At 38.1% G+C, this 23,671-nt stretch overlaps 1 protein-coding gene across 5 annotated transcripts in view; it reads left to right on the top strand.

Moving 5' to 3' along the window:
- Positions 1 to 22,594, top strand: part of LOC120534140 (protein piccolo-like) — a 215,814-nt gene extending 193,220 nt beyond the window's left edge. For all 5 annotated transcript variants that reach the window (XM_039761466.1, XM_039761467.1, XM_039761468.1 and 2 more), the window contains 3 exons: positions 12,456 to 12,590; positions 15,193 to 15,338; positions 20,073 to 22,594. In XM_039761466.1, coding sequence (XP_039617400.1) covers positions 12,456 to 12,590; positions 15,193 to 15,338; positions 20,073 to 20,216 — 425 coding nt within the window. In that variant the 3' untranslated portion in view covers positions 20,217 to 22,594. The remainder of the gene's footprint in view (positions 1 to 12,455; positions 12,591 to 15,192; positions 15,339 to 20,072) is intronic.
- Positions 22,595 to 23,671: the final 1,077 nt, after the last annotated feature.

The following is a 23,671-nucleotide window of genomic DNA, read 5'->3' as shown; positions in this document are numbered from 1 at the left end:
TATGCTAAAATAAATGGTGACCTTTAGCTGCTTCATTCACAAACTTTTAATAGCTAATAGCACTAAATCTAATAATAAGGCATATTGATACTTAATCTAAATTCTCAATATGAACTGAAAGTCTTAAGGTTTGGTCTGTTTCAAATTGAACTTATTTCTTCACAATCATTGTATATATTGATTTGCCTCATGAAAGTGCATTCTAAAGTGAAGCATATTCCACCATCCATTATCCAACCCACTATATCCTAACTAAAGGGTCACAGGGGTCTGCTGGAGCCAATCCCAGCCAACACAGGGCGCAAGGCAGGAAACAAACCCTGGGCAGGGCACCAGCCCACCACAGGAACTATATTTTATACAGCAAATTTTAAAAAATGAGTCTTCTGTTGCATTTTATAATGGAGCTAAAGACAACCAGGGTCACAGGCTCTCCACGTCACTTCACTGCTCACATTCCTCCGTGGCAGCCTTTCAGGGTCAGGAGTAAATATTTACTTTGGAAAGTCATAGTGAAGTGCAATTACTGAAATTATTGAATATTAATGCCCAGATGTAAATTATGTAGACAACTAGAGACTAATACTTTGTTATTTCACAAAGATATTGCCTAATGACTGCTGGTATGATAATGCATGTGTGTACTTTGGTGGTCTATCTAGCAAGTGAAAGACTGAGCATGTGCATAGCATGCAATCACGTTAGAAGAACTGAGCAGACATTATAGACATTCATTTAGTTTTAACCAAACAGGCTGAAGTTTTTAGTGCAGGTGTTTTAGCATAGACAGAGTGGTAGAGTAGAGCTATCATTCCTACCTTACAGGGCCAGTTTCTACATGATGTTTGCATATTCTTCCCATGTATTTACAGATTAATTGATATCAGTGAGTATACTCACTCAAAAACATTGTCCTCAGTTAATTTTTTACCATATCCTCATCGAAAGTGACTCATCTTGCGTTTTATAATTATTTTTAGGCAATTCAACCTGTTTCGTTCAGGTTTTGCTCCATTGCACATTCTACCTTTTTCATTATCTGAGAATTTGTTTTATCATACAAAAACTCTGTGCTGAAAGTGTAACATGTACACAGCTTGGCTCTTTCAAAAATGTAAGGCTTTTATTTAAAATATACTGTGAGGTAGTCAGTTCAGATTTATTGTTATGTGCATAAGGTACAAAGAAACCATTGCATGCTCTCTTCACCACAATGCTGCCAACACAACATGATTCTTGCACTGTAGGCAATGTAAAATAACAACACAGAACGTAAAAGACAAAAAGTGGGCAACATCCATCCATCCATCCTCTTCCGCTTATCCAAGGTCGGGTCGCGGGGGCAGCATCTTAAGCAGAGATGCCAAGACTTCCCTCTCCCCGGCCACTTCTTCCAGCTCTTCCGGGGGAATCCCGAGGCGTTCCCAGGCCAGCCGGGAGACATAGTCCCTCCAGCGTGTCCTGGGTCTTCCCGGGGCCTCCTCCCGGTTGGACGTGCCCGGAACACCTCACCAGGGAGGCGTCCAGGAGGCATCCTGATCAGATGCCCGAGCCACCTCATCTGACTCCTCTCGATGCGGAGGAGCAGCGGCTCTACTCTGAGCCCCTCCCGGATGACTGAGCTTCTCACCCTATCTTTAAGGGAAAGCCCAGACACCCTGCGGAGGAAACTCATTTCAGCCGCTTGTATTCGCGATCTCGTTCTTTCGGTCACTACCCATAGCTCATGACCATAGGTGAGGATAGGAGCGTAGATCGACTGTTAAATTGAGAGCTTTGCCTTATGGCTCAGCTCCTTTTTCACCATGACAGACCGATGCAGAGCCCGCATCACTGCGGATGCCGCACCGATCCGCCTGTCGATCTCACGCTCCATTCTTCCCTCACTCGTGAACAAGACCCCGAGATACTTGATCTCCTCCACTTGGGGCAGGATCTCTCCCCCAACCCTGAGAGGGCACTCCACCCTTTTCCGGCTGAGGACCATACTCTCGGATTTGGAGGTGCTGATTCTCATCCCAGCCGCTTCACACTCAGCTGCGAACCGATCCAGAGAGAGCTGAAGATCACGGCCTGATGAAGCAAACAGGACAACATCATCTGCAAAAAGCAGTGACCCAATCCTGAGTCCACCAAACCGGACCCCTTCAACACCCTGGCTGCGCCTAGAAATTTTATCCATAAAAGTTATGAACAGAATCGGTGACAAAGGGCAGCCCTGGCGGAGTCCAACTCTCACTGGAAACGGGCTCGACTTACTGCGGCAATGCGGACCAGGCTCTGACACCGGTTGTACAGAGACCGAACAGCTCTTATCAGGGGGTCCGGTACCCCATACTCCGGGAGCACCCCCCACAGGATTCCCAGAGGGACACGGTCGAACGCCTTTTCCAAATCCACAAAACACATGTAGACTGGTCGGGCAAACTCCCATGCACCCTCCAGGACTCTGCTCTGCTCCAGGACTCTGAATCCGAGGTTCGACTATCCGACGGACCCTCCTCTCCAAAACTCCTGAATAGACTTTTCCAGGGAGGCTGAGGAGTGTGATCCCTCTATAGTTGGAACACACCCTCTGGTCCCCCTTTTTAAAGAGGGGGACCACCACCCCGTTCTGCCAATCCAGAGGCACTGTCCCCGATGACCATGCGATGTTGCAGAGACGTGTCAACCAAGACAGTCCTACAACATCCAGAGCCTTAAGGAACTCCGGCGATCTCATCCACCCCCGGGCCCTGCCACCAAGGAGTTTTTTGACCACCTCGGTGACTTCAGTCCCAGAGATGGGAGAGCCCACCTCAGAGTCCCCAGGCTCTGCTTCCTCATTGGAAGGCATGTTAGTGGGATTGAGGAGGACTCCTCCCACCGACCCACAACGTCCCGAGTCGAGGTCAGCAGCGCACCATCCCCACCATATACGGTGTTAACACTGCACTGCTTCCCCCTCCTGAGACGCTGGACGGTGGACCAGAATCTCCTCGAAGCCGTCCGAAAGTCGTTCTCCATGGTCTCTCCAAACTCCTCCCACGCCCGAGTTTTTGCCTCAGCAACAACCAAAGCCGCATTCCGCTTGGCCTGCCGGTACCTATCAGCTGCCTCCGGAGACCCACAGGACAAAAAAGTCCTATAGGACTCCATCTTCAGCTTGACAGCATCCCTCACCGCCGGTGTCCACCAACGGGTTTGGGGATTGCCGCCACGACAGGCACCAACCACCTTGCGGCCACAGCTCCGGTCAGCCGCCTCAACAATAGAGGCACGGAACATGGCCCATTCAGACTCAATGTCCCCCACCTCCCTCGGGACGTGGTTGAAATTCTGCCGGAGGTGGGAGTTGAAGCTACTTCTGACAGCCGTTCCCAGCAGACCCTCACAACACGTTTGGGCCTACCAGGGCTGACCGGCATCTTCCCCCACCATCGAAGCCAATTTACCACCAGGTGGTGATCAGTTGACAGCTCCGCCCCTCTCTTCACCCGAGTGTCCAAGACATATGGCCGCAAGTCCGATGACACGACCACAAAGTCGTCTTATGCTTGAACATGGTGTTCGTTATGGACAATCCGTGACGAGCACAGAAGTCCAATAACAAAACACCGCTCGGGTTCAGATCGGGGGGGCCATTCCTCCCAATCACGCCCTTCCAGGTCTCACTATCATTGCCCACGTGAGCATTGAAGTCTCCCAGCAAAATGAGGGAATCCCCAGAAGGTATGCCCTCTAGCACCCCCTCCAGAGACTCCAAAAAGGGTGGATACTCCAAACTGCTGTTCGGTGCATACGCACAAACAACAGTCAGGACCCTTCCCCCCACCCGAAGGCGGAGGGAGGCCACCCTCTCTTTCACCGGGGTAAACCCCAATGCACAGGCTCCGAGTCGGGGTAATAAGTATGCCCACACCTGCTTGGCGCCTCTCACCGGGGGCAACTCCAAAGTGGTAGAGAGTCCAGCCCCTCTCAAGGAGATTGGTTCCAGAGTCCAAGCTGTGCGTCGAGGTGAGTCCCACTATATCTAACCTCTCGACCTTGCGCACTAGCTCAGGCTCCTTCCCCTTCAGAGAGGTGACATTCCACGTCCCAAGAGCCAGTTTCTGTAGCCGAGGATCAGACCGCCAAGGTCCCGCCTTCGGCCACCACCCAACTCACACTGCACCCAACCTCCTTGGCCCCTCCCATAGGTGGTGAGCCCATGGGGAGGGCAACATATAGCAAAAAATTATCATATGATTGGAGCGCATAGTCTGTCGTTACAAGCCATGGCAAAACAAAACCGGTGAAGAAACAGAATTACAGAAGCAAAAGTAGGACAGGCAAAATACAGCTTGGTGAAAGTGGGAGAGTGGCTATCAACACCCAATGACAAATGAGACAAGAAACATATCCTTACCTCAAGATAATAGTACCAAGATTTTGATAATGATCAAATTTAGATTATTTCCAGTGTACTTTTGTTGTCAAAATCAAAACCTTTGCTACTTCAACGTGGACATATTTGGTAAGATGTGTTTTTTTTTCAACATTGGTACCCTGGTACCCATTAGTTTCATTATAAAATGTGGAGGCTAGCTATATTTTTAAGTTTTTACAATATGCTTCATATAATTTCACTTGACAAATTAATATATACTGTGCCATGATTGAGAAATATTAACATCAACTTGAAAAATACTTAACTTATCCAAACTTAAGCCAAAGTATAATTATGGTATAACTAACTACACTTAAATAATGTATCATTCTGGACACTACGTTCTGCTCTTTTACTTGCTGCCTACTGCTAACACTGCCCTTAAGACCAGCCTATCAATACTGTTTTATCAATTAGTCACATCCTTTCAAGGGTTTCTATATATAGCAGCGCTTTTCCGTTCATTCAGTTCGTTGGGTTCTGGACACCATTTTTCTCCCATATTTAATAATGCTGTTTTGTTTTCTTGCTATTACTTTGTATCCCACAGTTGTCTACATTGTGCAATTTAATCTGTGAGAAAATAATGCCTACAAGAAACTTACTATAAACTATTGTATCCAATGAATCTGTTTTAAATAACACTCATATATCTGTCAATATTACTGGTATATAATGATTATGAACTGAAATATAATACTTTTTCTTAGTACCGTCCATGCACAGTACAATTTTTTAGGTGAGTTTGTTTGTGCAACAGAGCTATTTTATGAATTCAAACTCTGCACAGGACTCATCTATTACTTTGCACATTGCTGCAAGAATAGGTCCCAGTCCTCCATAACCCTGATGAAAAATAGTATGTTTAGATAACAGGGGAAAGAACATTTTTTTTTGTTATTTTCTGGCCCATTTTCTTTAGAAATGTTAAAGCTTCTCTTTTGTTATTGATGAAAAAGGGCACTGTGGTCAAATAATAAAAACACCTATGAATTTCTGGCTGTCTCCCATTGTGAAGGAAAAGGGAACAACGCACCAGGTAGTAAACTCAAATCTTATTAGTAAACAACCCACACTATTGGTTTTATTTTTCTGTTTTCCAGAGTCTCCTTTAATTGCAATTATTGATTTTTTATTTGAGAAAATTATTGTTTGGGCTAATTAGCAGCTCCTTTCGCACAGATATGCTTCATCTACAGTTATAGTAATAGTCACACTATGCATATTTTCATGTAAGGAAATGTGCCTTGGACCATATTGAACCACTACAATCCCAAAACACTATAGTTTGAAGTTAAAGATTAGCTTAAATAGTAAAACAGTAGCCAGTGCTGATAGATAACACAATAGATTGTGTATTGTCTGTTAAATGATTTGTTGGCTTGGGGTGAATTTCTAACATTATTTTCACAATTGCTTATCAGCGACAGTTATTTTTCACTTCTCAATGCAATAAATCTTTACTATGCAGTAAATTAACAATGACATATGAACAATATTTTGTGGTGGTATTCACAATAAAAAGTGTTGTATTAAAATTTAATAATTGATTAGATGGAATATCTGTACCTACACCAATCCTGGCATACTGGCACAATGTTTAGGAATCTGCATGTACATGAGTTGCCATGAGATGGGTGACTACCTTGTTCAAGACTGGTTTCTGCCTTGCTCCTAATTGTGTAAGGTAGGCTTTGTCCCATGCAACCCTCAGCTGAGTTATGTGGGTTTGAAAATGCATGGATGGATGGAAATAATTCATAAGCAGTTTTTTATTATTGCCAACTACATGCTTAAAATCAAAATGTATGTACTGCAAAAATGCATCTATTACTCACCTAAATGCTTCTTTTGATCTTCTTAACACTTGTCAAACATCAGTAGATAGATTATTCCTCTCTGTGCAGTGTGTCATATTAACATGATGGAAAAATTACTCATTAAAATGAAGGATTTACCGGTCTTATACTAAAAATGTAATGTCAAGAGAAATATGTCTGTGCTAAGCCACCTCAGACCACTCCAAAATGAAATTTTGTTAGTAGGTCACATTGCAGAGATTAATAAACACTTTGCTTATGCTTTGTAAGTGTCATGAAAACCCAAAGAAGTGTTTGTTAAGGTCTTGTTACATAATGGTAAATGAGTAATAGATGCATTTTTACAGAACTGAAACTAAAGTTTTACCAAAATATGCTTGGTACTGCATAGTGATTGTCCGTATTTATTATTTCACATATGCATGGAATCTAGATCAATAATGACATATTTATGATGCATTTGCATCATTCAAGTGGTTCTTCTAAATATTAAATTTGCCACAACAGTCTTTTAACTACTTGCAAATTTGAGATTTTGCTCATTCTCATATATTACATCTCAGTTTCTCACTGAGCCCTCTCTTATTTACTATGAAATGACTAATACATAGCAAACCCCAGAGATGAAGAAGCAATGACAGAAGTACACAGATGCTTCCAAGACAACATTTCAATTCAAAATTTCATGAAGCAGCTCTTATAATCACACTCTCATAAAAACAATGAAAACCCCCTGTCTCATGAATGTGCTCATCTTCAGTCTAGGCAATAAGTAGGATGATCATTGCTTAGATTATCAAAAATATACTGAAGATGTCCATTTCTAAAAAATAAATCAAATGGAATTAATATTTAAGTGGTTTTCAATGCAGTTTGTCAGGACTATTGACTCTACAAGGTTAGCTATAAATTGAGCATGGGCCACAGTGCAAAAACAAAAAAAAAAACAGTGAGCCAATGACAGTTGTTTAGTTGTTAATTGGGTAGAAACTAAGAGGAAATGTCCCAAACCCTGCTAGAAAATACCCATCATAATAAATGTCTTGTGAGCATTAAAGCCGCACCTGCTATCTGTACATCATCTACCTTGTCTTCAGTTTTGTAAGGTCAGTGCTTTGACAGAGTGAGAGCGTGAGAGCTGAGCATTAGTAGAAAAGTACTCAAGCCTATGAATAAATGATAGCAGTCAGTGCAGATGGCTCCCAGTGGGACTGGAGCCAGTTCAATATGTGGCCGTGATTCTGAAGCTGATTAAGGGACTTAATCCAGAAGAAGCAGTGAGGCACCTGAGGGGAGGCTTGTTGCTGATTAGATGTACAAATAGCACAAGACAGCTCATTAGTGAACCACACCTAATTAAGTGTATTTTATACATTATGTTCCTTTCTACTTTCATTGTGTACCACAATCTGGTGATTTTAATATGAAACACTGTAACATGGAGGAAACAAAAATAATAATAATGGCTACAATATTCAAACGATTTTTTATAACACATTATGGAATACTTAATGGCTACAAAGATGAATCCTGGAAACAAACATTATTTTTGCAGATGTGTGTACAGAGAGAGTGTGTGATATACTCTAGATTTGCTATTAAATGTTTGTTTAAGTGGTAACTTACATGGCTAAACAAATCATTTACCAGTTTCATTATTTAATTTTTTTTTTGTATTAAATGTCTTTATAGAAATACTTGTATACTAAGTATAATAAAAAAAATTAATAAAAAGCAACTTATCTCATTTAATTAAGAGCATTTATGATTTTTAAAGTTACTCAAATCTGTAAATTTGAATCTTAAAATAAGAGTATAGTAAACTTACCGTATTTCAAAATTGTTCAGAAATGTCACATACTTTGTTAGCTTATAGTTCAATTCAATTCACAGTCCCATGGGTTATAAGTGTGGAGTTTTGGCATTCTTCCTGTGTCAGTGAGAGAATTCCTCACTGGGGCTCTGGTTTTCCTTCCAGTCTCCCAAAGACATGCCCATTAGGTTAACTGTTGATTGCAAATCATGTAATGATGAGTTTGGATGTGTGCATAAATGGGTCAGTGAAAGAATGGCAGTCTGTTCAGGGTGATTTCTTCCCCCACCTCAGAATATGTGTTCATTAGATTGCTTTTTGAATCAACACTGACCCTGTGTATGTATGTGCCTGTTTAAGTAAATACAAAGTTATCCAAGACTTTTGCCAATATGTCCACCTTTATCAGGCGGTAGTTCAAACAGTGTTTGTACATGCAAAGACCCTGATGAATGATTGCTGACATCACTAGGGTTTTCATATATGAGAAAGTCGCAAGTAGTGTGACTTAGCAAGCAGTAATATTGTGATTGTACCATTAATATTGCAATCATTCTTAACTGCTGACTCTCAAACCAGATGATTTACTGGTTTTACTTTTATTTAGTGGCTAAGTAGTATTATTACCATAATAATATAATTTCATTGATAATTAATTTATGATTTGCATAAGTATGCACATTCTCCAGTAAAATATTTAAATATTATACTGTCAATTCATAATCATTTCTACTGTACTGGTGGACAGCTTTTAAACAGCTTTTCTTTGTACATGATTAAAAACAAGAATAACTGTAGTGATGTTATTTTATAGATTGTAATCACCTTCCATTTATCTAATTTTCTTTTGCAGCAGTAACTTCTGTGCATTCACTTGTAGACGAATGGAAGTCTCATCAATTGGAAACTATGGGAAATTTGCATAGCCATCCCCTGATCTGTATATTTTGCTAGGAAAAGTGAACCACTTTGGCCAAACATAATTTTAATACCTTTTTATTGCTAATAGTTCAATGGTTAAGAAACATTCTCCAAAAGTCATTAACATCATTAAAAAATCTTTAACCAGCAGTACTGCATCAGGTTTCCAGCTGTAATTTTCCTTTTTCTGCTAGCGTGTATTCTATGACAGCATATCTCCTCTGTATTTTTCATTCTATTATTTGCATCTGTCACATCAATCTAACTGTATATTCAGGAAACACATTTTTTTTATAATATATAATGTGGAATTTTATAAATTTTATGAATATTTATAGCCAAGACAGAAATCTTAGGAAGAGTAAAGAGATGTAATCAAAAGAAAGTAGTTTTTCGACATAATTACGAATTGATTTTAAAGATTTAGCTTTTTTCTTACAAGATGAATTGCTCAGGAGGAGATGCATGAGATTACTGTTTTCTTTACACCTAATTCACTTTATGGGGCCCCTAAGGTGACTCCAAAGTAGACATACAAATGAGGCACATTTGTTATTTCAACTTTGTTTAAAACAGACTGGTGTTGTAAGTCATTCTGTAAAAAATGCCTCCTGGGAACATATTTGGATAAAACATATTGACCTGCTCTTTATTATTTCTTGTAGTGGTGTATATTAGTTGTACTGTGTTTTAGATTCTTGAAATCAGTTACTTAATGTATTTTGCTGTGTTAAGTCAAGCAGAACCATATAAGATTTTATTGCTCTACATTTAATTCACTGTAAAATGTATTACTGTGTGGAAACTGTGTAAGTCATAGACATTTAAGAATCATTTCATCTAATGAACAAGTGACAATTGAAATAAACTTATTTTATCAATATGTGGCGGCACGGTGGTGCAGTGGTAGTGCTGCTGCCTCGCAGTAAGGAGACCTGGGTTTGCTTCCCAGCATGGAGTTTGCATGTTCTCCCTGTGTCTGCGTGGGTTTTCTCCGGGTGCACCGGTTTCCTCCCACAGTCCAAAGACATGCAGGTTAGGTGCAGTGGCGATCCCAAATTGTACCTAGTGTGTGCTTGGTGTGTGTGTGTGTGTGCCTTGTGCCCTTTGTTGGCTGGTATTGGCTCCAGCAGACCCCCGTGACCCTGTAGTTAAGAAATAGCAGGTTGGATAAAGACTGACCGATTAAAAATGGACTTCAAAGTGGTGCAGTGGTAAACCATTTACTTCACAGCTTTAGAACAACAACAACATTTATTTATATAGCACATTTTCATACAAATTATGCAGCTCAAAGTGCTTTACATGATGAAGAAAGAGAAAAAAGACAAAATAAATAAAAAATGGCACCCTGCCCGGGGTTTGTTTCCTGCCTTGCGCCCTGTGTTGGCTTGGATTGGCTCCAGCAGACCCCCGTGACCCTGTAGTTAGGATATAGCCGGTTGGATAATGGATGGATGAATGGATAAGGGAACACTAATTACAAAGAATAAGAGTAAGGTCCGATGGCCAGGGAGGACAGAAAAAAAAACTCCAGACGGCTGGAGAAAAAAATAAAATCTGCAGGGGTTCCAGGCCACAAGACCGCTCAGCCCCCTCTAGGTATTCTACCTAACATAAATGACCTCAATCAGTCCTCATGGTATTCAGGGTTCTAATGGAAGAACTTGATGATGACGGTCATGTGGATTCTGGCCTTTAATCCATCAATGTAGGGACATCATAGTGCTTTGATCAGGTGGTGGTGGTGCAGGTCGCCACCCCAGAAAACCGGAAAAAGAACAGCAGAGAAAGTAGAGGTTAGTGCGGATTTTGGAGCCACCATGAATAATCATGATAATTAATTGAATATACAGAGCATCAGGATTAAATTAAGATTAAGTTATGAGAAGGCCATGTTAAAGTAATGAGTTTTCAGCAGTGTTTTAAAGTGCTCCACTGTATTAGCCTGGCAAATTCCTATTGGCAGGCTATTCCAGATTTTAGGTGCATAACAGCAGAAGGCCGCCTCATCACTTCCTTTAAGTTTAGCTTTTGGAATTCTAAGAAGACACTCATTTGAAGATCTAAGGTTACGATGTAGAGTGTAAGGTGTAAGACATTCTGAAATATAAGATGGAGCGAGATTATTTAAGGCTTTGTAAACTATAAGCAGGATTTTAAAGTCAATTCTAAATGACACAGGTAACCAATGTAGTGACATCAAAACTGGAGAGATGTGCTTTTATTTTCTTTTCCTAGTTAAGATTCTAGCAGCTGCATTCTGCACTAGTTGCAATCGAGTTATGTCTTTTTTTGGGTAGCCCTGAAAGGAGAACGTTACAGTAATCTAGTTGACTGAAAACAAAAGCGTGGATTAATTTCTCAGCATCTTGCAATGTTATAAGGGGTCTAACTTTTGCTTTATTTCTTAAGTGGAACAATGCTGTCCTAGTAATCTGATTAATATGTGATTTAAAATTCATGTCAGAGTCAATAGTTACCCCTAAATTCCATACCTCTGTTTTGACTTTTAATCCTAATGCATCAAGTTTATTCCTAATAACTTCATTATATCAATTATTGCCAATCACTAAACTTTCTGTTTTCTCTTTAGTTTGAGAAAATACTACTCATCCATTCAGAAACACAAGTAAGACATTGTGTCAGTGAATCAAGAGAGTTGGGGTTGTCAGGAGCTATTGATAAGTACAGTTGTGTGTCATCAGCATAGCTATGGTAGCTAACATTATGCCCCAAGATAATATGACCTAACGGAAGCATGTAGATCGAAAAGAGCAGAGGACCCAGGACAGAGCCTTGTGGAACACCATATAGAATATCATGTGTCTTTGAAGTATAATTACCACAACTTACAAAGAATTTTCTACCTGCCAGGTAGGATTCAAACCAATTTAAGACACTGTCAGAGAGGCCCACCCATTGACTAAGGCAATTTCTAAGAATATTGTGATCAATGGTATTGAATGCGGCACTCAGATCTAAGAGGATGAGAACAGATAAATGGCCTTTGTCTGCATTTATCCGCAAGTCATTTACTACTTTAACGAGTGCAGTTTATGTACTGTGATTGAGAGAAGACTGAGTTTAAATCGGTATGTATGCAGTATGTGCATTCCAACCATGTCTGCACAGGGATTTATCCAAGTACTCATTTTTTCCTTCCACATTTAAAGACATGTAAGTTTTGTTGACTTGCAGCTCAAAAAATGGCCAGTATCAGAGTATATGCCATGTGACAGACTGTTAACCAGTCCAGGGCTGGTTTCTGTTTTCCACCCAATGATATCAGGATAAACCTCAGTTCCTAGAAATTAACTAAACAAAAGGATGAATAGATGGCTGATTTGCCTTTGTTTAATTTGTCATGTCAATTAATCGAGCCTCATTTTCTTCAATATTACCAAAGGTCAATTGTGTGTAATAATCAAGGATAAAGTTTAATAATGATCTGCAAAGGAAAGTCATTGTGCATTATTTTTTTTTTCAACAGGCAAAACACAAGTGATGGGTGAGATCAAAATTGGGCTGAAAAAAGAAATGAAGACAGATGGGGAACAACTCATAGTAGAAATTTTACAATGCAGAAACATCACCTATAAATTTAAATCACCGGATCATCTTCCAGGTTTGTAGCACAGAGTTTACCCTAGATGTATAGATAATCGTTTATTTTTTATGTAACAATCCATGTCATCAAAGCAAATCCTTGAAGTTATTTTCAGCTGCTCTTCCACCAAGGTCATCATTGTCACCAGAACTGCAGATTTAATGTCATATTGTAGAGACATAATTGGAATTTCCCATAATATTCAAATATAAAAGTACTAAATGTGTTTGGGCCAATTGAATGTGCTATTAAAAACACTTTTAGTAAATTTGTTTGTGAACATAAAAATCAGCAATATAAAAATGATTTTATTTGATTTTGTGAAACTTTACATAATGTATTAATATGCAGTAGTAGTAACATGACGATGCTGTTTACCCTACAGTATATAGCACACTAAGAGGTAGAGAATATTTGTTACCTGCAGGTACACTTCTCTTGCTATTTTAAATCCTCATTGTTTTAATGTTTAGTCTGTATAGCCAGATTTCCAAGTAGTGAAAATTTACATAAATGGCAGAGGAAATGGTGATGCTACAGTTTGATGATAATGACAACTTTAATGTATTTCAAATTATTTGCTGCAAGCAAGTTAGATGCTCACCATGTCCTGGCCACATTTAAATATTTCACTGCTAGTAATTTGAAAATTTGATAATGATTAGAACATCTTGGTCTGGTATGCATTTGTTCTTTTGATTAGGTAACGAAATCATGAGAAATATACTGGTGGTGTCTAAAATGTTTTCATGCATACACTCAATAGATTTTTGTTCTTTACTTATAAAATTCAAGGCAGGAATACAGTGCTCTTTTAAGAAAGTAAAAATTTGTATTGCATTTTAATACCTATTCTTCTACCTATTGAATTGTGCAGCCATTGCCAAAAGTTTTGAGAATGACACAAGTATTGCTTATCATAAAGTTTGCTGCTTCAGTGTTTTTAAATATTTTTCTCAGATGTTTCTATGGTATAATGAAGTATAACTACAAACATTTGTTTCAAAGGCTTTTATTGACAATTGCATTAAGTTTATGCAAAGAGTCAATATTTGCATAAACTTGGCCCTTCTTTTGCCTGACTCATGGCAGCTCATTCTTGCATAATCAATTGTTTGTGTTTGTGTTTGTCCACCTGCCTCTTGAGGATTGACCACAAGTTCTCAATGGGATTAAGGTGTAGGCAGTTTCCTGTCCATGGACCCAAAATTTCAATGCTTTGTTCCCCGAGCCACTTAGTTATCACTTTTGCCTTATGGCATGGTGCTCCATCATGCTGGAAAAGGCATGCTTCATCACCAAACTGTTCTTGGATGGTTGGGAGAAATTGCTCTTGGAGGATGGCTGTGTTCATAGACTGTGAAGCAACCCCACACATGAATGGTCTCAGGATGCTTTACTGTTGGCATGACACAGGACTGAAAGTAGCATTCACCTTTTTTTCTCCGGACAATCTTTTTTCCGGATGACCCAAACAATCAGAAATGGGATTCGTCAGAGAAAATGACTTTGCCCCAGCCCTCAGCAGTTCAATCCCTGTACCTTTTGCAGAATATCATTCTGTCCCTGATGTTTTTCTTGGAGACAAGTGGCATCTTTGCTGCCCTTCTTGACACCAGGCCGTCCTCCAAATGTCAGTGCTTCACTGTGTGTACAGATACACTCACACCTGCCTGCTGCCATTCCTGAGCAAGCTCTGCACTGGTGGTGCCCTGATCCTGAGCCATGAATAAGCTATAGGAGATGATCCTATTGCTTGCTTGACTGTCTTAGGCGCCCTGAGGCCTTCTTCGCAACAATTGAACCTCTCTGTTATAACTCAATCAGCATGACAAAGTAATCTCCAGCCTTGTCCTCATCAACACTCTCACCTGTGTTAAAGAGAGGTTCACTGAAATGATGTCAGCTTGTCCTTTAGTGGCAGGGTTGAAATCCAGTGGAAATGGTTTTTTTGGGATTAAGTTCATATTCATGGCAAAGAGGGACTTTGCAATTAATTGCAATTCATCTGATCACTATTCATAACATTCTGGAGTATATACAAATTGCCATCATAAAAACTGAGGCAAACTTTGTGAAAATTAATATTTGTGTCATTCTCAAAAGTATTGGCCACGATTGTAAATCTGATTAAGTTATCCCACGTATTTATGCCAGGTTATTTTTATCATATGATATACGAGATAAACTTTTCCACAATGACAGCAACAGTTACTTTCTTATTGCTCAAATGTTGATGGCAGGTGGCCATGTACAACAGTGGCAACTTGAATCACACTGTAGTGCACAACAATGGCAGTTACTAGGGTAATGGGACTTGATGTAATGGCTTGTTATGCCTTAAGTTTGGGATCATCGGTGTAACATATATGTACTTCACTTCTTTGGTCTCATTGTTGTTCAATTATAAGAAAGGATTAAAGAAATAGGAAAGTATTTCAGCAAATCTTTAATGTCTAAAACTTTTTATAATGTCTAAAACTTGTTTTATAATGCTGCTTTTTGTAATTCAAGAGATATTTAAGGATAAGGACTCTTAGTAAGACTTTCAAAAAACAGCAAGAACAATTAAAGAGATTAATTGAGATTTAATTTACCATCTAACTTTTATGTGTTTCAGATTTGTATGTGAAACTTTATATTATCAACGTAGCAACACAAAAAAGAGTAATTAAAAAGAAAACGAGAGTGTGCAGGCATGACAGGGAGCCTTCATTCAATGAGACTTTCCGATTCAATATGTGCCCAGTAGGACACTCTATCCAGGTAAGAAAAGTTTTTTTTCATTTAAATTTAGTATTCCTGATGTAATCTTCTTACTTTTTACATCCTATTATTAAAAGATGTGCTTGTTGATATTTGTCTTGGTAAACAGCAAACTTAGTAAATATATGTTAAATGTCAAACACTAATAAACATATATCTAAAAATATAAATACTAAATTGTAATATATTTGAAGCTAGGGAGATCTATCAGGAGTTCAGTATTTAAAAATATAATTTCAAAACACATAAATTATGTTATACTGCACTAATCTTAAATCAAAAGGAATCCCCATGTAAAATAGAGTAAATATACATTTTTATATAATACTGTACTTTTTGATATGAGATGTACATGTTGAAAGCATACAGTAGTATGTATCTGTTATAAAAGAAAAAGTTGTCAGTATCGAACAAAATAGCATGCTTCTGGAAAAGCACATCACATAGGTCCTGTAATTATAAAATTGTGTAAACAATTGTCTGAATACAATTCAGACATTGAATTTGTGGTTCTGTTCAATCGGTCAATAAATCAATATTTCATATTGCCTTTCTCAGTGATCACTATGGCACTGCAATGCAAACATAACTACTAACATGAAGAAATAGAATATAAAAAAATTCTACCAATTGTAAGATGTAGAATAAATCACTTAGGACATGGTAGAGTCCTAAACAAATCTTCATTTCTGTATTATGGCTTTGTGTAGTGAAGTGTCATAACAATGTAATAATATTGCATTGATTCAGCAAATTCCAAAATAGTACTTTATTTAAATGCACAGTCACATAAACAGAAGCAGCTTATACATTGTCTGCCTGAGAAAACTTCAGTAAAATTCCAATGCCAAGAATATGCAGATTGTCAACAGCATGCTGTAAATTTAGTAGAATCAATAGTAGCATTAATAGTAATAGCACTGTCCTGCGTACAGAGTATGTGAAATTTTTATGCCATTCTATTGTACCACGATAAATAAAATTCATTAAAATACATAACTTAATTTTATTTACTAGAAAACACAAATAATCTTACCTGAAGCATTCCTTACACCTGCTTCTATACTCCCATTACCTAACACTACTTAGTCCTGTTGCCTCGGAGCTTCAGAAGGTGGGAAGCTTGCTATGAAGACTAAAGTGAATAGGATTTATAAAGACACATCCACTGCACATTTAATATGCAACTAACTATATTCCACTGTGACGTGACTACTGTATGTGCTAGTTACAGCAATTTGGTAATAAATCCTGCTTAGTCCAGTTCTGAGTTGCAGAGTGTTGGAGCCTGTCCTGACAGTAATATACAGGAAATGTGTCTGTATATTGTATGCATCAACGTGTATATAAAATATAACTAATTATATTCTGTAGAGACACACAAAAAAGACATATTCCTGTCATCATGTTCATTCCTATGGCTACAGATTTATGGTCCAACTGTTTTCACAATCATTGAATCATTTTATCTGTCACTGGTATCATTGTTTAATTTTATGGTCTTTTGTTCTTGCAGCATTCTGCATTCAGTAAAGCATAGTAGTATGAGATTTACATTTAAAACATATTTAGTAATATATTTATTTTTGCCATACCTTTAAATATTGAAGTATTTTTTTATTATTTTCCAATTAGTTCACATTTTCTTGTGCGGATTGGACCCTTAATTGTACCCTAATGGTGACAATTAACCAGTGGATTAGACATGAGGTGAAATGACAGAGAATGCTCAAAGGGTACAGCTACTTCAGTGTCAGTAATGTCCTCATTACAAAATACAAATTAAATACCAACCTGGAAATACAAAATAAAAGTGGTGATGATGATCTTAAAAGTCAGAACTAAGAATCAGATATTTAACAAAGTTAATATTGTGATTTCTGGACTAACACCAAAACATAGAAACTGGGAAATAACATCATGCTTAGTTAAGGCAGGAGTTCAAATAAAAGCAGAATATAATTGGGATGAAAATCCAAAGCCACAGTGGGTCACCAGAATAGAACTTGACAAGCACTGATTTCTACCAAATCATTGATGATCAGCTCTGCCCTGTGGGACATCCTGAGGGTTCGCGGGATCCCCTCAAGGTTGCTGGATATCATGGCTGACATGTACACTGGTACTGTGAGTGCTGTGCGGAGTGGAGGCAGGACCTCTGCGTTTTTCCCAGTTGATTCTGGGGTTCATCAGGGGTGTGTTCTTGCTCCTACTCTGTTCAATGCATGTATGGACTGGGTGTTGGGCAAGGTCGTGGGGCCCAGCGGCTGTGGGGCATCTTTTGGTGAAGAAACATTCACAGATCTTGACTTCGCTGACGATGCTGTGATCTTCGCTGAGTCAATGGAGGCTCTGATCGGGGTGCTCGAGAGACTGATTGAGGAATCTGAGTATCTGGGCTTGCGAGTGTCCTGGATAAAAAGCAAGATCCAGGCCTTGAATGATCTCTTGGGCATCAGCAGTGTGTCTGTTTGCAGAGAGAGTGTTGAGCTTGTTGAGAGGTTTTCTTACCTTGGCAGTGACATTTATGTCTCTGGTGACTCTATCAATGAAGTCAGTAGACGGATTGGGAGAGCATGGGGTCATTGGAAAAGGGTGTGTGGCACTCCCGATATCTATGCAAAAGGACAGAGGTCCAAGTCTAAGCCTGGTGCTTCCTGTCTTGCTATATGGTTGCAAGACATGGACGCTATCCAGTGACCTGAGACGAAGACTGGGCTCCTTTGGTACTGTGTATCTCCAGAAAATCCTTGGGTACCATTGGTTTGACTTTGTGTTGAATGAGCATTTGCTCATGGAGTCCTGAATGAGGCACATTACCTGCATTGTGAGGAAGTGTCAGTTACGGCACTACGGCCATGTGGCAGATTTTTCCAAGGGAGATCCGGCTCATAAGATCCTCATTTTTGGGGACCCAAGGGGTCGCCCAAGTAACACCTAGCTGCGGCAGATGGAAGGTCATTTCCGGAGGGTGGGACTGGACCGCGTGTCTGCCTGTTATGCAAATGGTTACACGGTTGTTTCGCCGTGTAGTGGGTGCAGCAACGCACTATACCAGTGCATGCTCCCCAACTTGACTTGACATGATTCATGACCAAATAAATAAAAAAAGAGAACAAACACACAGTTAACAGCAAGTCACAGAAGGATATAAAAACACACAAAATGTGCAGTGGAAAGCAGTAAGGAACTATTGTTCAACACATGTGGAGAGCCAGGCTTTCCTGTCAGCACTATATGTGACACAAACAGAGTTTTCCAGTCCATTCTTAATTACACAACCACACTTGATCAGAAATGTCAGTCTCCTTTTGTATTTCAGTTTCCATCCATCCATCCATCCATTTTCTAACCCGCAGAATCCGAATACAGGGTCACGGGGGAGTTTCCACTAAATGTTATTTTTACACATTCATTCTAATGCTTATTAATTCTGGCTTCCCAGAATCCTACGTTGAAATCTTGTGCCTTCATGTTGGTTGTGTGGAATTTGCAGATTTTCTAAATTGTCTGTTGTAGATAATTCTCCTGCATCCCCAAGATTAGGTGTATTGGCTACTCCATATTGCCTGTAATGTGTATGTGAGCTGTGGATGGATGTTCCTTGCAGGGCTCTTTCCAGTGTTGTGCCTGCTAATACCAAGATGGGCACATAGTCCCATGAAGCAAGTTGCGCAGCATGACATTACCTGTAACATACTCTAATTATAGTCTGTGACTTGCCACAACAAAATCACACCTGTATGTTTTTAATCATGGTGTACGTGTGCTTGTGTACATGAGAGCTGACAATCAATGAATGTTCATCTGGAAGTACAATGCATATAATGTAAAAATGAGCAATAAAGAACACAGGCTTTAGGACCTCACAAACAGAAGAGATTTTCTGAAGTCTTTTGTTTTAGATACCACGATAGAATGGAAAAAAGACAAAAATGCCAAGAATGTGGCTGAACTCACCATACCTGTTAACCCTCCGTCAGGCAGCACACTATAGGCTGTCAGAAAAAGGGACAAGCAAAAAGTGTGCTGGAATATCAGTATGCAGGTGCTACATTTAACATGCCCAGTGATTTTTAGTCATGAAAACTGACATGATCTAGTGACATGCGGGCAGCAACTCTGACATATCACACAATTAGAAGTCACCTAAAGTTACATCAGCTTAACCAGTTAAAGTAGCCAGAAAGCTCAATAGGACCATTACTACTAGCTTGTTCTTAAACTGTTATAATGTAAGCAAAGGAAAGAGAGAAGATGGAGAAACTAGAGAAGTCAATGAACCACAGAAAGAAAGAGAGAGACAAAGATTGCCAAGGTATTGCTCATTGCAATGTTTGTGTCATGTGGTGTTTTATGTTGATATATATTTACAGGATATATTGTTGTGTTCATTCTTACTGTTGTAAATATGAAGTATTAGGTTACTTGATTTAATAATTGTTAACAGATGTCATTGTTTGAAAACCAACGTTTACAAAGAAATTCAAATATAATTAAAAAATCAATTTAGGAATATGCTCAAATCCAATTTTAATGTTGGAGCACTGATGTGTTGTTAGATTTTCTAGTGGCATATTACTTTACTGACAGGTGTAATTGAACACTGAAAAAAACATTAATTAACTCAGAAAAGGAGAGCAAGAAATATTGCATTTACTGTTTTATTTTTTGTAGTCTAGCAGTCGATGCTGTTACTGAATTATTTTTATTCCCTATTTTAAATTTCTGTAGATTTTCCTGGTCTCAAATGGTGGAAAATTCATGAAGAAAACTCTGATTGGTGAGGCCTACATCTGGTTGGACAAAGTCGACCTAAGAAAGAGAGTTGTGAACTGGCACAAACTACTGGTCAGCTCCAGCCAAAGTCATTCATAATGGACATCCAGTGTGTTTACACCACTTATAAAAAAATAACTGATAGAGATGTACAACAGACATGGGGCCTTTGCTTTTGCACTGTTTAGATAGACATAGTCCACTGAAGGGTGGAGAGAGAGGAGGCCCCAGAATCCCTAAAGCTACCACACTTCAAAGCATACACTTCCAGGAAGAGCTGTGCTGACGATTGAGGGTTATCAGATGGATAGGTGTGTTCTAAGCAGACCGTATGTGGAACTGTTATCCTTGGCTGCGGTGGAGTCAGTTTAAAAATTGAGAATGCTTTTCCTTCAGTATTGTCTCCAAAGGGATTGATTAAAACCCCATTGTGGAAAGCTGGTGCCATTTGTGCAGTGCAAACTGAGCAGGGTAAAAATAGAGAAACTTCATAAATAACACTTAATCAAAAGTGTGAACTTTGTATGTAGCTTGACACCCACAGTTGTGACAGCACACAAGCAAAAAAAAAAAAAAATACTGTAGGATTTTGTGTTGTTTCATTGCTGACATTTTAATATTTTAAACACAGTATACTGAAAAATTGGTAAGTAGAGGAAAAATGTCTATATTTTTTTGTTTACGCTCTTGTTTTCATTTATTTGACACAAGATGACAAGAATACAGCAAGCCAGTATGCAAATGAATTCAAGCAGCACATTTATTCTTACTTTTTGCAGCCAATATTTGATTTTTTTATGCAGAAAATTAGAAAACACTATGTTCATACCATAAGTGAGCTGCATTTCTCTTAGGAAGTCTTTCTACTGAAGCTTGACCAATTTATTGTGAGTTGAGCGTAAATGCCAAAAACTCAAAGGAAAAACATTCATTTACATGAAGAAAAAAAATGTACACCTCACATTCTTCAGGGTTGCAGGCACAGCCATTCTGCAAAAAGGACAATACATGTCAACTATATCCCTTCTAATACTGTTAAAAATTAACTGGTTAACAGCCTTCATTGTATAAAGCTAACATTTACTCATCTATTGATGATTTGGGTCCAAGTTCCTTATTGCTTTCTTATATCAGAATTCACTATTTCCAAAAAAAAAAAAAAAAAAGATTCTGTTCCTAAAATTCAAATGGATTATTCTTTTTACAGGTACAATTTTTAATTGTTTCAGCTTTACACAAAATGACTGAAAGTGACTGACATGAATTGACATAAACCAATTATATTTATGAGATCCTTTGATAAACTGAGGATAAATCTAAGAATAATCCCTTAAAATGAAATTGGAGCTTAAAACAGGGCTATAATCTATATGTATTTTATAGAATATGCAGTAAAAATGAGCCATCATATAACAGATATGGTGAATGAAGACATTTATTTCTTTTTGAACTTCGTAAAGTACACATGGTGCTTTTAGTGTTGCTTATAATAAAGTTTTTTGTAAGCACTGCCTTATGAATTGTCACTGTGTTAACACATAGTGTTTATACAAAGTTTACCATTCTAAAACCAATAACCAAAACCAATCCACAATGAGGAACTTTATAAGCAAGGTAATTGCACCATTAAAATGGGTTATGATAAAATAAGTAAGTAATAAAGAAGGAACAGAACAGAATGTGCTAGTGTAACATGCTTTGCCTTTATAGGCAAAAATAAATATATATATTCATATCTGTTCCTTTCCATCTTCAGAGAAGCATGATGTTCAATGTCACAGAAATAAATGGAAAATCCTGTATGCTTAATTTAAGCAGAACAGTTTGTTTTTAAGTGAAGTATAAATGTATACAGTCATTTCAAAATCCTTCCAAATTAATTAGATCTCAATTGATGCAATGTACGTAAAAGTACAGCTGAGCCTGGCATTTTTCAAAGGAGGTTCAAACTTTGTTATGATTATCAGAGGAGACAGAAATAGTGCTTACAATCAGGGCACTAGTCACCCTCAAATAGTACGTGACACCTTAGCAGCAGTTTGCAGGACTTCCTGTAATGCTGTTAATATTAAAAATGCTCCTTTCTTGGTGTACAGCATGTCTTGTCTGTCTGTGTGTGTGTGTGCGTGTGTGTATGTGTGAGTATGTGCTGAAACATTCCTGATTGCTTCAGTCAAGTCTAAAATATAACATTAAAATCCAAAAGTGAATTGAATTGCTGTGGAGCTATCCTGTTTCAAGTGCCACTAGTCCTGTATAGTACAAAAGTATTTCATAATCTAATGCTGTATGTCAATTATATTTCTCCAATTCTGAAAACAAATGACTACAAGTTTCTGTATTTGATAATATTCAGTTACACCCATGCAATCAATTATTACATGATGTATTCAAAGACAGACATTTCATTTCTTTTCAAGTGAGTGCCTAATGTTTAACTTTTTTTGTTTTTTGTTGTGGGTGGACAATTAGAGAAAAATATATTTATCTATATGTGTGTTGTATATATGCACACAGTATATAAATAAGCAGAGATAGTATATATGTATATATTAATGACTGAGAGACCCTTTTATGTAAAATTTATTAACAGCCTGCCAGGCTACAATTCTGCAGGACTTACTATTTGGAATACTTTAAAGCCTAAAAATAATGCAACACAAATCAATACCAGTAGTACAGTGTTAAAAATATAGGGTTGGTTCCTTTTCAAAAAGAAGTGTACATCAAGTGCCAACCTAATTTCAGTTACCAAATTCATAGGTTCTGTTGGAGTAATTCTATGCAACATAGACTTTGTGTTTTGAATGCTTTTAATTAGCATATGAGATGTAAGCAAACTTTTCGTCTGGGTATCGATATCGAGAATGATCTTTATATTCAGTTTGTATATTATTCGTAGAAAATAAATACCGTGTGTTTTTTTTACTTCTGCAAGGCTGATGTTTTATGGTATAACAATGCAGTTTGTGCACTTTAAAATTTGAATTACCTTATCTTTTTTTCTCAGTTCATACATTCTGTTTTTAATTGTACAAAAAAAAAACAAAAAAAAACTTTTTTTCTATTGTAATAGAAATTTAGTTTGTATCAAATGAAGGACAAATAGGATGGCTTTTAACCAACACAATAAAAAAGCATGTGATTAGGCAGAAAGCACAAAATATTTGTTTACAAACTCTTTTCACATTCTAATAAGCATGTATGATTTTGTTTTATGGCAAATTCTTTTGTTGTTTTTCCTTCTATTGTTTTGTTTGTTTAGCATCTTCACTGCTTTAAAATTGTGAAATTTAGGGAGACAGTGTCCATCATTTTTATTAACAGCACTTTTTTTTTTAACAATTTCTTTGTCTCATTTTCAGCTTCTTTTCGTTTATACTTTATGTTGTTGAGTTAGGTTTGTACTGTTAAAGCCATGCAAAGGAAATCATCATATAACGCAGTGTTTCAAATAAATACGCTGTCAATCAATGGATATAACTTATCGGCATGAACCTTCATAGATAAAAAAGGTAATTATTACATTAGTCCAAAAACAGAATGATGGTAGT

The sequence above is a fragment of the Polypterus senegalus genome, chromosome 8 (genome assembly GCF_016835505.1).
Source record: "Polypterus senegalus isolate Bchr_013 chromosome 8, ASM1683550v1, whole genome shotgun sequence".
Taxonomy (NCBI): Eukaryota; Metazoa; Chordata; class Cladistia; order Polypteriformes; family Polypteridae; genus Polypterus; species Polypterus senegalus.
The sequence above is the reverse complement of the archived record's forward strand: the minus strand, read 5'-3'. Positions and strand labels throughout refer to the sequence as shown.